We start from the raw sequence: 14980 nt of genomic DNA on the forward strand, positions 1-14980 counted from the left end.
GGTGATCTTCTCCTTTGTTACATTGTGAGAAACATTCTTGGCTAGCGTCAATTGGACAACTTTTAAAACCTATCTATCAAGGAGTTTTCATTCAACTTCATCCATCTTCTCTAGTTTCTCACTCAAAGTAACATTAACTTCTTTCCATAGAGATAATCTTCAATCTACATCCTCCAGAAGGCATAATATGTCCCATCGAATCTTTCAATGTCGTGTCCTAAACTGTTCTTGCTTATCATCGTTTCCAATGCTCAGATCTAGCCTAGAAGTTATGATACCAGTTGTTAAGATTTGTATCTCCTAAATCCTACCTGCTTGAAATTATCTTTAAAAAATCTCAAAAAAAAATAACACAAGAAGAAACAAATTTATAATTGTTCACTCAAATTGAGCTACGTCCACTTTAGTCGCCACCAGATTTCACTCTGAAGAAGAAGAAGGAATACAGAATTTTACCTCATACTTTATCTCTCTAGAATTCTGTTTTAACCATGTAAACTCTTAATAATCACATGTTTATAGGGTAAACATTCAGGTAATAACCCTAAATAACTCTTGGTCAGGCCCAAACCTTAAACCAAATACAAACCTAATAAACTCTAATTAACAATGCAGAATTTATTATAAGTGTAGACTCCATAACTCAACAAGGGATAGGGTTTTTAGGGTTAGAGAGAGAGTCGTGAATGGAAAGGTTTTTTAAAATGAGAGAAAATTAAGCTTTATATACTATGAAATACACGTTTTACAATATTCGCGTTTAATGTGATATGCATGAGTTGATTATACGCATATTACATAAAACGTGTATAATCAACTCACACATTTTATATGAAACGCGGATATGGTAATACGTGTTAATGAGCGGTAAGTGGGCGCCTTGGGGGCAAGACGGACATTTCACATGGCAAAAGTCTAATTTTTGCAAGGTTTATGAAGCGTGGGTCATTTTTCGAATTAAATGCATTATTAGGGTCATTTCGTCAAATTTTCCGAATATAAAATTGTTGAGTTATTTGATTGGGCTCCCAACTATGAAATAAAAAGTCTAGTCCGTTTAAAAAATCCAAAAGCTGGAAGCCTAGAAGTTCAGAAACCTAGAAGCCCAGAAGTCCAGAAGCTCAAAAGTCCTTTTGTATTAAATAGGAGCATGGTTGTCTTATTGGAAAAAGACTTTTGAGCTGTCCTTGTTCTGCTATAAAAGGTAGAGGAAATGGGTTATCAAAACACATCTAAAAGTCATCTAGCATATTATAAAGAGATAGTGAGATCTCTTATTTGTTTAGCTCTTATATTTAATTGTTTCGTGTTTAACATTTAATTATAGTGAAACTTCTTTTGGACAAAAGTCCCGTAGTTTTTATTCCTTGATTTGAGGAAGTTATTCACGTAAATTCTTAGTATTCTTGTTTCATTTATATTTTCTTTTATATTTGTTATTTTTCGTTTCTAAAAATCCAATCAAGTGGGGAATAGTTTATTATCACGAATGTAGTGATTATTCCACTTTATTCCCAACAAAAACACTCATTCAGAAACCACCGTCAAGAATATAAAGCATTCAAACAGAAGCCACAATCAAGAATATAAACAAAAGCCAGAAGCCACAAAAACCTTCTTTCCATTACATTTTAACCAAATCGAATTTTTGTTCAGATTTAAGGAGAATGGAATTAATCTAGTTCAATCAAAAGATTACATATAACATTCAGAAAATACCTATGTCATTCAAACACCAAAGCATACAGTATTAACTATGAACATATTCAAATTACAACAAATGAAGGTTTCATCAAGATCTGATGTTACAAGAAGAATGAAGGTTCATAGATAGTACCCACAGCTTCGTAACAATGTCTCGAAGCTTTAAGGTCTCCTCCACTCCTTCCTCCTCCTCCTTTTATCTCCAATTTCCGAATTCCCCTTTTTGTTTCTAAAGGTCGAGGGGGTAAATGACAATTGTAGCTGATGACTAGGCAAGAGGTTTTGATGTTAGATTATCTGTTGAATTTTCTTGACTTGACTTCAAACTGTTTGTAAAACTGTGGTCCTAGCGATTTTAGATTTTTCTGAAAAAAAATCTCTAACAGCCTGAAGAAAAAAAAAAGATTCCCCAAAAAAATCAGCTTCTTCGTGTGTTGTTGATGAAAAAGGAAGGTGGTCCCGCTTTAATCAAATACATGCCTTCATCATTTCTTTGTTTAATTAGGCATTTCTTTTATTTTGTCCGCTTCCATTTTCTTTTCTTTGGGCTTTTACACATAACCCTTTTTCCTTTAATTAAATTTTAAGCCCAACTCATCTCTTTTTCTTCATCTTGCCTACTATGATTTTAACTTCAAAACTTAGTGGACTAAAAATAAATAAACTAATTATGAATATATATATATATATATTTTTAATGTATTTATTTGGTTTGGTTTATTTAATTCGTCCATTTATTTATATTTTATTTAAATAGTATGTAATTTAATTATTTTGCAAGACGACACTATTCTTCCGACAAACCGATAAACCAACACTATTATTCCGACACGATTATATATTTTGCACAAAAGTATTTTATGTTTTGAAATAAGTCAAAATTATAGATTTTAACGTTTAATAAATCAATTATAATTTTCTTAGAAGATTTTCATACGTATATTGCACTTTCAAGTGTAAACATATTCACTTGTAGACTTAAAGTTTTTCAATTAATAATATTAATATATCATTTGATAACAGCATGATATTTCGTGTAGTGCAATTAATATCCTTAGTGAATTTAATCATTTTTATCGTAATTTTCAACGATAAATATATCGTACAAAAGACCCGTAATGAAATAATTTTCATTGTCTTCATTATATATATAATTGTCACATTCACTTTTAATTAAAGTATGATCAAATTTTTATATCCTTATTAAAAATTATTATTAGTCATGCAAAGACTTTAGGGCATTTGTAGTAGAATCCTTAAAATGTGTTATATCTCTATTATGAAGATAAATAATATAAAAGTTGTAAAAAAAATGTTTTATCAAATTCCCTATCCTTATAATTTTTTAGGGATGATGAACAGTGAATCTTCATATTTAGGGATTACTGTAGTATCCCTAAATAATAAAATAATATATTTTTTCTTTCATGGTTGAGGTGGTTGAGAAGTTGTTTGTTTTAATTAATATTTAAATATATATGAATATGTAAAATTATTTTATAAACTTTCTTTTTCATCTATTTCATAAAATTATTTTGAAGACATTGGTTCTTCAAAATTTTATGAAAGTAATGTCAAAGAAATGACACGTTTCTTGATCTCAAAATCATCAAATTTTAAATATCGATTTCAGCATCAACTCGGCAAATATAAACAAGACATTTTCTTGTTATTTTATTTCCTTTTGTAAAGTCGCGCAACTTTATCTTTTATAGATAACATATTTCTCTAACAATAAATTATCTTTTTATTTATCATAATATACACAATTATTTTTGTATTATTATCAATAAAAATATTTGCCCCCACATTCGTTGGTACCTTTTTTTTTTTAAATCACACACATTTATATGATTTAAATCAATGATTTTCTAATCAAGAAATGTCACACAATTTTTTTACAAATTTATTTTGTTATACTTATCATACAATGAATAAGATAATTATATTATAAATATTTAATTAAATAAAACATAATTTATATATTAGAGATTAAAATGTTTATTCATATATAAATCATTCTTCACATTATCTCTACATAAGAAATTATAATGTTTAATCAATTAAAAATATTTATTTCATCACATTATTTTTATAAAAGAAATTAGAATATTTAATCAAATAAATATTCACCATTTCACATGATTTCTACAAAAGAAATCATAATGTTTCAAGCTTCTTTGGTCAAAGTCGCTTAAACATTTATATTGGTTGCACGTTTGCATCCCATAATATCGGGGCACGTTTGTCACATTATTTCTCAAATCAAACAAGACTTTTCTTGTAATTATTTAATTTCAAAAATATAAAATTAAGTAAGTCTTTATTTAATATATCATATATATTATAACTACTTCATATATTATTAAACAAATACTTTTATAAAATACATTATAATTAATTATAATATTAATTATTACAATTAATTAGAATGTTAACATTTATCTTGAATGAAATATAAAATTAACTAATTAAATAAATAAGTATTTATGTTATCAATTATCCGTTTCTTAATTAATTAGATGACCTTTAACCTTTTATAACAAATCATTGTCAATCAAAACACACTTTTCTGATAAATTTCAAAATTATCTAATAAAATAAAATAGATAAAAAAAAAATTATTTATATATGTATATAAATTTCTAGATAATCATACTTATTATTAATGAACATGAATCATCATATTATTAGCTAATATGCATGATATACATAAATAATTATTTAGCAACGTAATCAAATAAAACATAACTACAAATGTATTTCATGTCCTTATTGAAGCACTTACATTGCCATTTTTGAAACAATAATCGACTTGAAACGACTATGCATGCTTAAAATAAATCTGGGTAGATTGTTCTCACCAAGACAATTCTTGTGAAGACAATTCCAACTAACATAGTTGTGTCTCTTTAAATACATGAATAGAATAAGTTCTAACACAAATAACTTATTTAATCTCATTATACAAATGACCTTCATTTTTTTGTCATGATTAATCACATAATTTCTATAGAAGAAATTAAAATGTTTCAAAATAGTAATGACAACATCATTTTGACAAATTAAATTTTACATAAGAAATCGTTAAGATCCCCAATTCATTTCATAATTTTTTACATAAAAAATTATAATGATGTCAACAATAATGATTAATGTCATTTTAACAAATCAGATTTCTTATAAGAAGTTGTTATCGATCTCATTAATCTCTTAATTTCTACACAAGAAATTAGAATGATTTTCATATCAATGACTCAAGTAATTTTAAAGAGTCTAATTTCTATAAAAAAAAAATTATTGACTACCCCATTCATCTCCAACATTAATGGATATAATCATTTTAAGGAGTATGATATCTATAAAGAAATTATTGACTACCCTATTCATCTCCAACATCAATTAGTCATTTTACTATCCATTAATAATGACTAAAGTCAACTCGGCAGATCGGCACGGCGACACGATCGGCATAGGCGACACGATATTATCTTTGAGTCGGAAGTCATAAAATCGGCGCCGAAATCAACATTGATCAAAGGAAGTGCGATCGGCATAGGAGGCACGACACGATCGGCACGGGCGGTACAATAGGCACAGGCGGCACAACCCGATCTACACGGACAGTACGATATTGTATTAATCAAAGGAAGCGCAATCGGCATAGGAAGCACGACACGATCAGCACGGGCGGTACATTAGGCACAGACGATATGACCCGATTTGCACGGACGACACGATATTGTCTAGCAACGTTCTGTTGTGCAGTTGGCTTTGACTGTTATTTATGATTTTTGATTTCTTTTAGCTGTTTTTTTTTTGGATTTGCTGGTTGCCGTTTACTATGCAGTTTGCTCCTCAATCAGACTGGTCTGGGTTGGGTGGCTTTGTTGGCTCCTTTATTGTAATTTGCTGTTATAGATTACTGTTGTTGATTTCTGATGTAAGTCTGAATTGTTGATAGTTGCTAAGGCATTTGGTTGTCTACTGCGTAGGCTGAGCCACGATGAGCCTCCGCTCGACCAGCCTCCTCAACCGAACTAAAAGCATAAGGAAAAATAAAGGAAATCTAGAGAAATTGGCAGAAAGGGCTGCCACTTCTTCTAAGTGTCTGACCGGTCACAACGCTGCTGATGTAGATGTCGCTGACTTCAATCCAATTGTTGCATCGACCACTCACAAGGCTGTCTATCAACCGGTCGCACCCAACTCCCGACTCATCTCCCAACTAGTCATGACTCCCCTCCCTTGATCGGTCATGTATCCTCCACCCCGACCGTTTTAGCTGCTGTCAACCAATCCAGTAGCGTTACTCCTTCGACAGGCCATGTCACTGCCACCATAACCGGTCACGATGCTGTTTTTCCAATCGGGCTCACCTCAGCCACTACGACATGTCACGACATCCCTACCCCGACCGCTTAAATCCCCAATAAGTCGTGGACCATGGGACGAAATGAAATCGCAAATCTGGCGGGCATTAGGAACCAAATTCTCAAATCCCTCGCTCAGATCCAAAGGCATGAGAACTTGTCATGACCAATGAAAGGAGCGAGCAAATCATTTGCCAATTCAAAATCTGATTCGAGCAAGATTGGAACTCATTCGACAAAATCGAATACGAGGAAATCGTTCTGTGGTCGGTTAATATCATGAGGGAGTTCTATAAGTGCCCCAAAACCTATGCCTACACTACACAAACAAATGCAAACCAAACATTGCAAACCAATAAGGTTTAGGGAAAAAACGGGACAACTAATGAAGACAAGCTCAATGTGGATCCTAGCCTAAAAATTTAAACGCTCGAACATCCGCTCCAAATCGAACTCCCCCTAAAAATTGAAGATGAATGCATCAATGATTGGAAGCGAGTTGTCGTCGGTCACTTCATGGGCACCCACAAGGCCCCATTCCGAGCAATCAAGGCTGCCCTTTTCCGACAATGGAGCGAAAATGGACTTAAAAAAGTTAAAGTTAACGACTTTGGCTATTTCTTCCTCAATTTTGGCACGAAGACCGAAGCCCAAGCCATTGCCGACTCAGATTTCATCTTCATGTTCAGCTTATGTTTCAAACTTGCCAAATGGAATGAAGAAATGGACAACAATAGTAAACTGCCACAATCTAAACAAGTGTGGGTGAGACTAAGAAACATTCCATTGCACCTTTGTAATGCCAAAACACTTGCCTACCTCACCGGACTCATTGGAAAGCCGCTTAAGCACGATCCCAATTTTGACTCGTTTGAACGAGTCACGTTTGCTCGTGTTTGCATTGGGATCGATTTAACGAGTACAAAACCGGAAAAATTCGAGTTAAGATGCCGTAATAGAAACATGACTGTCATTGAGGTCATGTACAAGCAGCCGAAAAAAGAGGACGGAGAAAAGCAAAAAAAAAACCTATGCCACCCCCGAATAAGAGAATCTCAAGGTGGTTAAGAAATCCTATATCGAAATCCTCAAAGCAAATGAAAACCACAACGAACACGTGAACGAGAACCAAACTGATCTTGATCCCACCGAGCCTGAAACCGAGGCCCTTTTCCCACTAATTAGGTTTGAAAAGCCCGACGTCGACGTGAATGATAGAGAAAACCAAAACATCTCAAAAACCACGAGCTCCGAAACCAAAGAAATCCGCAACGTTGTTAAAGAAACCACCTTAAGGGAAACAACTCATACGCTCAACTCCAAACTCAAGCCCAAAAGAAAAAAAGTGACTAGAGAAGCTAGCGAAGACGAAGAAACCAGAACTCTATCCGGAAATATATCCCAAAAAGACATAAGGTTGACAAGAAAGAAGGAAAGAACAAGGGCAAAGACAAGAGAGACGAGTCCGAGGAAATCAACCCCTATCGTCTGTTTTAGTTGATTGATTGTTAGTTTCATTCTTTATTCACTTTTGTACTATGATTTCATGTCCGTGTGCGTTTCTTAGGCCTTATGGCCATCGTGTGTTGACTTTGAGAAAATTGTTATAAGCTCAATTTCAACTCTTGTACTCCTTTTACCCTTTTCAGGTCTTTTTAATTAATGGTGTAAGCCATTTCTCAAAAACAATAATGACTAAACTCATTTTATAACACATCAGATTTTTACAAAAGAAATCATTGGCTAAAATGAGATTTGAACAAGAGACCTTTCACATTGCACCTTCAAACCACTACACCAACACACTCTTACCTATTATACGACTTTTACGACCTTTTATTTCCTTTATTAAGAAGAATATTCTTCTTTTTCATTTCACTTTATCAACAAACGAATATATTACATTTAAAAATGTTATCTTAATATCATAAAAAAGTAATATATAAGAAAATCTATATTTATAATTATATTATATTTTCTCCTTAGTTAAGGAACACGCTATCACATTATATTAAACTGAAACCATATGTTTCAATTGTACTTATAATTAATTTTAATAGATATTAATATAATATAATCATCATTAATTCCTTAAAAATAAAAAATTAATTTTTCAACTTCTTTCTTATACCAATTAAATTATATATATTATCATAACATTATATATATATATATATATATATATATATATAAAGATAATGACGATACTGCCCTTTTAGCGTTATTCAACAATAACAATTGACCACTCCTTTTGAAGGATTCGGAATCGACTTCATCCTTAGGACATCATTCATCATCTCTTTTTGTAATATCATTCGCTCGTATTTCTCAAACATCAAAGACAACAAATTTCGATAGAGCAAACTACTAAATGATTTAACTCAACAAAAATATATAAAAAATGATGTACAAATAAATGAAACAAATAAAATATATGAAGAACAATATCACCGAATAAATGGTTGATTCGAGGCATGTGCTTAGCATATTTCTCTTAAAACAGTTTTATCGTCTCACGTTTGTGCTGGAGTTTATCGTAGATAATTATTTCCTAGGGTACAACGAATCTAATAGTGATTTTACACTGTAATCACTACACATCGAACTTGATCAATGTACTTGAACTATCACCGAGTTTCAACAATGTACTTAAACTATCACCGGATTTCATCGAAAAATATCAAACTAGCCCTGAATATAAAAGAATTTGGTCGGAAATATAGAGATTGAATAGGAAAACTTTGGTCGCAAATAAATTATTGGGGGACAAATGTCTGACTAACTGAATGAACTTGCACTTTGGATTTTATTGTGTGACGTGCCAAATTTAGAGCTGAAGAAAAATATATATTATTAAAGAAAAGAAGGAAACTCTTGGTCGTTTGACTGTTTGATCAATAATTTGTAAGATTTGAGTACATAAAAATCTATCATATATCTTCAAGAAAATGATTTTCAATTTCACTGGCCGTAGAGAAGGAATGTTTTCCACTATATGGGTTTGTTTCTTACTACTGCTACTCTCGCCGGAACTAATCTCTGGCGGCGAAATCGTTAGGCGTCTACCTGGATTCGATGGAGAACTTCCTTTCAAGCTCGAAACTGGGTATGATATCAACTCTTTTTCTAGCCCTTTCGCTTAATTATCTTTCCCTTTTTTCCCTTTTCAGATACATCAACGTCGATGAGATTGAATTCTTTTACTATTTCGTTGAATCGGAAGGAAACCCTCAAGTTGACCCCCTATTCCTCTGGCTTACCGGTGGACCGGGTTGTACTGCTTTCAGTGGACTCATTTATGAAGTGGGTAATGCCCCTCTCTATCTCTTTTTTCAAACCTTTTTCTGCATGTTGTCTTAAAGAGGATCGATCTATCGATCATCGATCTTATATGATTTACTTTTTCTAGGTCCGATGGAATATGATATTTCCAACTATACTGGAGGCTTACCAAAGCTACGGTATTACCCATATGGAAGGACACAGGTGAATGCTTTTTTTCAGATTTTAATCTCTAGACAACAATAATCAATACTAATAATGAAGCCTATAAACAAACAATTCATTCAGGTATCTAGCATGCTATTTCTTGATCAGCCTGTAGGCACTGGTTTCTCCTATTCAAGAACTGCTGGAGGTTGGCATACATCTGATTCATTATCTGTTGAACAATCTTATCAGTTTTTAATAAAGGTAAGCTTATCATAGAATAATATTGATGATATTAGTTTTAACTATGAAAAAAGAGGGAAATGAATTAGTTTGTTTGATAAAAAAAATTGGCAAATAAAGTTGTGACTGGAGTCTGGAACATAATTCCACTTTTTAGAAACAAAAATATATTATTGGGAAAGAAGCTCTTCTTGCTTTCTAAACTTGTATTAAAAGCTCTTTTTTTAAGGGATGCAACACGTTACACATTTCATTAATTCACGAGAATGCCTAGGAACACAATACTGGAAAATGTTCAAATTAAATGCTCATCTTGCGTCTAGCTCGTTTTGCTTTCTAAACTAATAAAATTGGATCAAATTACATATTGTTATCATTTTTTATGAACTACGTTAAGTTTTTGCTATGCAATTTATGTTTAAACCAATAATTGAGAATAAAGAGCTACAAATATTCTGTAGACACGATTTAAGAACTTAAACAGATTTAACCAAAAAATAATAGCAGAAAGTAATTTGAGTCGTTTTATAAATGTTTGGGGAGCAAAATGAGCTTTAATGAAAGTTCGCGAAGCGAAACGAGTGTCTTTCATTTTGTTTGATATAAATTGTGTAATGAATTGTAAGTTGGATAACAATTTAGAGTTTAAATTTGGATCACTTGTTGGATGACAAACAAAATTTGAGCGAATGAGATCGCATATCAAATTTTGATCTTAAAAAAGAGACCAGTATGATCTTGAAAATAACAAATACAATGTGAGAAATGCAAGTGCAGATATGGATTTGTCTGAGATCATAATCTGTTTACTATTTAATAACTTTTTATCTTAAGTATGATTTCTGCTTGTGCATTCAAGAGAAGGTTGGGGTTTGGCTCATATCAATCTTTTGATCTTTTTAGTTGCATTGAAATAGCTGAGCAAGTTGGTGTATTTATGTTCAATTATCAGCATTCTCAAGAAGGTAGACATGTGTTCTGTCTTCTAATCTTACTACATAATAAAGCAGTAGAACTGATTTATTATATTTGTTTAAAATGTTAGAATTTGTAAAAAAGTTTAGTGAATTACTTGTGACTTCTTCAATACAAATAGCTAGATAAAGTAAAAGAATTGGGGAAGAGTGATGCTACATGACCTTTAAGAACAGAGGAGGTTATGAACAAATTTTACCAATCTAATCCATAGAAGCACTACAACATTCCAAAACTGAAAAATCAATTCTAAAAAAAATTATCATATCTGAATCTTCATCTCTATAACTAATTCCTCTTGCACCACTAACTCCAAATCAACTTGAAGACTCTTTCACACAACTTATTTCTCCTTGCCCTTCTTCTCCTGCCCGACTTGGGCATCATTTTGACATCCAAATGAATTATGTGTTATTTATTCACTTTCAAGCTTTGTTTTTTCTTTCTTCTATTTGTTTTCTCAGACTTATTCTCCAATTTTTACAGGATTCACATTTCTTTTCTTCTTTTTTTAATATAGTCAGTCTAAATCAAGTGACCTGAAGTTATTAGCATTTTATTTTATGCGGTGTTCAGTGGTTGAAGCAGCACCCACAGTATCAGTCTCTACCATTCTTTGTTGGTGGGGATTCTTATGCAGGCCTTATTGTTCCACTCATTACTAAAAGGATTGTACAAGGTGATATTCCTGTTCAAAAGCATTTCAGATTTAGAACCAATTGAACTTATGATTTTGCTGTGTTTATCCAGAAAATCGAGATGAAAGGAAGTTAAATATCAATCTAAAGGTAATTATTGAGTGTGGATGAATGTAAGTATATCTCATATTCAAATTTATTCATCAATGAAACTCAAGGATACCGTGAATGTTGTTATCAGGGTTACTTGGTTGGAAGCCCGTTGACTGATTTTATCATTGATAAGAACTCAAAAGTAATATATGCTCACAAAATGGGGTTTATATCTGATGAGATCTACGAGGTACATTTTAAACCTTGGACAAGAATGATCTGTTATCATGCTGAATAGTTAGACTGGTTATTGCTATTGTGAAGTTAACTTGTCCTTAGTAGAATGCCAGAAGAAGTTGCAATGAGAACTATGCAATTGTTGATCCAGCAAATGAAGCTTGCTCGCTCGCTCTTCGCGATGTAGAAAAGGTCTGACTGACGAGTTCAAATAATCGTTTCTTTATTCAACAAAGTTTCATCCATTTTCTCTTCTTATAAGTTGTCATCTTTGGATTCAGTGCACTGAAGATGTATCTGATAGGGACATTTTGAAGCCCAAATGTGATTATCGAATGCCCATGAAAAGTGCTGATGAATTTTCATCTGGAACTGAACAATTCGGGCTATCTATTCTTACAAATGCGGAGCCTCCTCCTTATTGCATTGTCGATCTCTCTCTCTCTCTCTTTTGTTCCTCCCTTTAAATGTGTTCAATTTAATGGAATCGTTTGAAATTAAATTATTCAATAACACTTCAATTCTATGCTCATTGGGTGGTTTTCATTGAACAGGAATTTAGTCTTACACATAACAACATATGGGCAAACGATGATGGTGTTCAAGAAGCTTTACATGTTCGGAAGGTATGGTGATTCTTACGTTCCTACGCGATGCAATTTATCATAATAGGGTCGACCCAGTTAACCAATTAACAAACTTGTTATAGTGTAATTTTCTTTTTACATTTCTTTACAATAGTACAATGATTTTAACATTAAATTTTTTAACATAATAATAAAATTTGTATAACAAGTATATAATAGATTACCACCATGGTAAATCAGTTGGTTTTATGTTCAATTCTGATTGAATGTACCTGGATTGAAATGGAGGCTATATTGATGATGAGAAAGTGGGTTGTTGTGCTAGTCTTTACTGAAATTAATTGAGGTGTGTGCTAGCTGACCCGAATACCCGGCCAGATTATAAAAAGAGATTTTTTTTTTGAATAGAATGGAGATGGATTGTACATTCATTGAATACACGAGCGGGGATAGTTTTGTGACGATTATTTATTGTGTTCCATGTTTTGTGGTGAAATTTTGGACATTGACACAAGAAGAACCAACTTATTTTGACACAATTAACACTCTATACTCTCCTCTATGCAACAACACAGGGAATTTTAGGAAGATGGGAGAGATGCAACAATAGCTTATCATACATCAATGATGTTCGAAGTGTTGTTCATGTTCATAAAGAACTCAGCCTATTCGGTTTAAGAGCACTTGTCGAGAGGTAAATAAATTCGATCACTTGTAGTGACTATTTAAGAGAGTAGTTTTTGAGGAATCAAATATTCAAGACTAAGATTGAGTTTGCAATTGTGGTTTAACCTTAAGATTAAACATTTTCTTCCATAGCGGGGACCATGACTTTTCGATTCCTTATGTGGGTACTTTGCAATGGATAAAATCACTCAATTTGAAGATAACTGATAAATGGAGGCCGTGGTACTTGGACAACCAAGTAGCAGGGTAAGTACTATTTTAATTACATGTTTATTAGAAGAATGTCATATTCATAGTTGTCAATAGCGCCCGTAGCGCTAGCTATAGCGAATAGCGTAGCGTAGCGCCCACTTGTAGCTATAAGGGGCTATAGGCTACGCACTTTCAAATAGCCCCGCTTTTGTAGCTATAGCTCCTATAGCGCCAAAAGCTATTGCCCCTTGTAGCGACGCTTTTACAAAATTAATATTAATTATGACTTTTCGTCTCCCAAAAATTTTTAAATTTCAAATTTTTTTTTGACTCTTCCTCTTCTGTGCACTCTTCTTTTATTCTCTTATTATTTTTTCCTCTCTAGTCTTTTCCAATTATTTTCTCTTCTTTCCTCTAATCTTCTTTCTACATTTTTTTCTCTAGCTTTTTCTTATTCCTCTTTCTCTTCTTTTCTCTAGCCTTTTCTTATCATTCATTCTCTTATTTTCTCTTCATCTACACATTTAAGAAGCTCGAAGGCAATCACATCTAAGTCAAGGGGGAAAAGACCAATAGGAACATCTAACACATTTGATCTTTTAGATGAATTTGATTTCGATGAAAAAAGTGAAGAAGAGAATGATGCCAAACATTATGCAATTTCAAATGAAGAAGTTGATCTCGATCTTGATGAAGAAAATGATGACAATGAATTTTAGATTATGTTTTGAACTTTTTCTTGTTTAAGAATTGATGGTTTTATGTTTTGAACTTTTATTTTTGTGATGTTTTTTATTTTTGATAATTACATGTTTTTTACGCTTTATTTTCAAATAGCCTTCGCTACGCTATTCGCTTTACGCTATAGCCATTAGCAGCTTTGACGCTATTTAGCGCTATACGCTATTGACAACTATGGTCATATTTATTTGCTTCATCTTGCTGGCTTTTCTTAATTTCAGCTTCACTTCAACATACTCCTCTGACCATGAATATCATATTACATTTGCCTCGATAAAGGCAAGTAATTAATACTACCATTCTTTCTTCATGAACTTGAGAATATGAGTTTTTGTGTTCTACCACTTCATTAAATAAATTTTAATTTTTTCGTCAATCTCTGTTCGTGTTTTGATTACAAACAGGGTGCTGGCCACCCGGCTCCAGAATACTATCGCCGGGAATGCTTCTACTTATTCCAGAGATGGCTTCATCATCAACACATATAATTGGAGATTTTGGCTTAATGTATCCTTTCCTTTTTTTTTTTGCTAATCAATGCATGCCCAATAAATACACTAAGATTATGTTTGGTTATGATGCATTTTCATTATCTGTTTGATGACTTGATGAATTGTGATTAATTCAAATGGATATGAGGGCTTGTTGAGATGATGAAACAAGCATACCAACATTAGTAGTGGCTATGAGCGGATTTAAAATATTTCTTCTTTCCAATAAATAGTCTAGCATTTGGAATCACAATTAGGATTTCCCTAACAAATAGGATTAATTGAAAGAGGTATAGACCTGTCCATTCACATAACAAGTGCAATGGTTGAATGGAAAGCCTTTTGAAGAAAATAAAGCATTGAGAGTAAATGATGAGTACTAGTCCATGGTGCTGCAAATTTTGTGCTTACTAAGATAGCCTTTGTCGTAGAAACTTCCATGAGTGATGAGTCCTTCATGATTACAACAATGATTCCCCAGCTATCGTAAAGTTGATGAAACACTAGTCGCAACAATGATGATCCTTCTAATAGTGGGATTAATGTGTTGTCCGACTCGTGGATGATGTTGCAATTGTTTTAGTTCCTCC

General features: G+C 32.6%; 1 protein-coding gene across 1 annotated transcript; it reads left to right on the forward strand.

The window, feature by feature from the left end:
- The first annotated feature begins 8965 nt into the window (after positions 1-8965).
- Positions 8966-14550, forward strand: LOC124940293 (serine carboxypeptidase-like 18). The gene is made up of 14 exons (XM_047480802.1): positions 8966-9183; positions 9248-9384; positions 9487-9563; positions 9648-9770; positions 11301-11403; positions 11475-11512; positions 11604-11705; positions 11798-11884; positions 11974-12120; positions 12247-12318; positions 12855-12973; positions 13099-13212; positions 14121-14178; positions 14304-14550. Exons 1-14 carry the CDS (start codon positions 9026-9028, stop codon positions 14385-14387), a joined length of 1419 nt encoding a protein of 472 aa, XP_047336758.1. The 5' UTR covers positions 8966-9025; the 3' UTR covers positions 14388-14550.
- The last annotated feature ends 430 nt before the right edge of the window (positions 14551-14980 follow it).

The sequence above is a fragment of the Impatiens glandulifera genome, chromosome 5 (assembly GCF_907164915.1).
Source record: "Impatiens glandulifera chromosome 5, dImpGla2.1, whole genome shotgun sequence".
Classification (NCBI taxonomy): domain Eukaryota; kingdom Viridiplantae; phylum Streptophyta; class Magnoliopsida; order Ericales; family Balsaminaceae; genus Impatiens; species Impatiens glandulifera.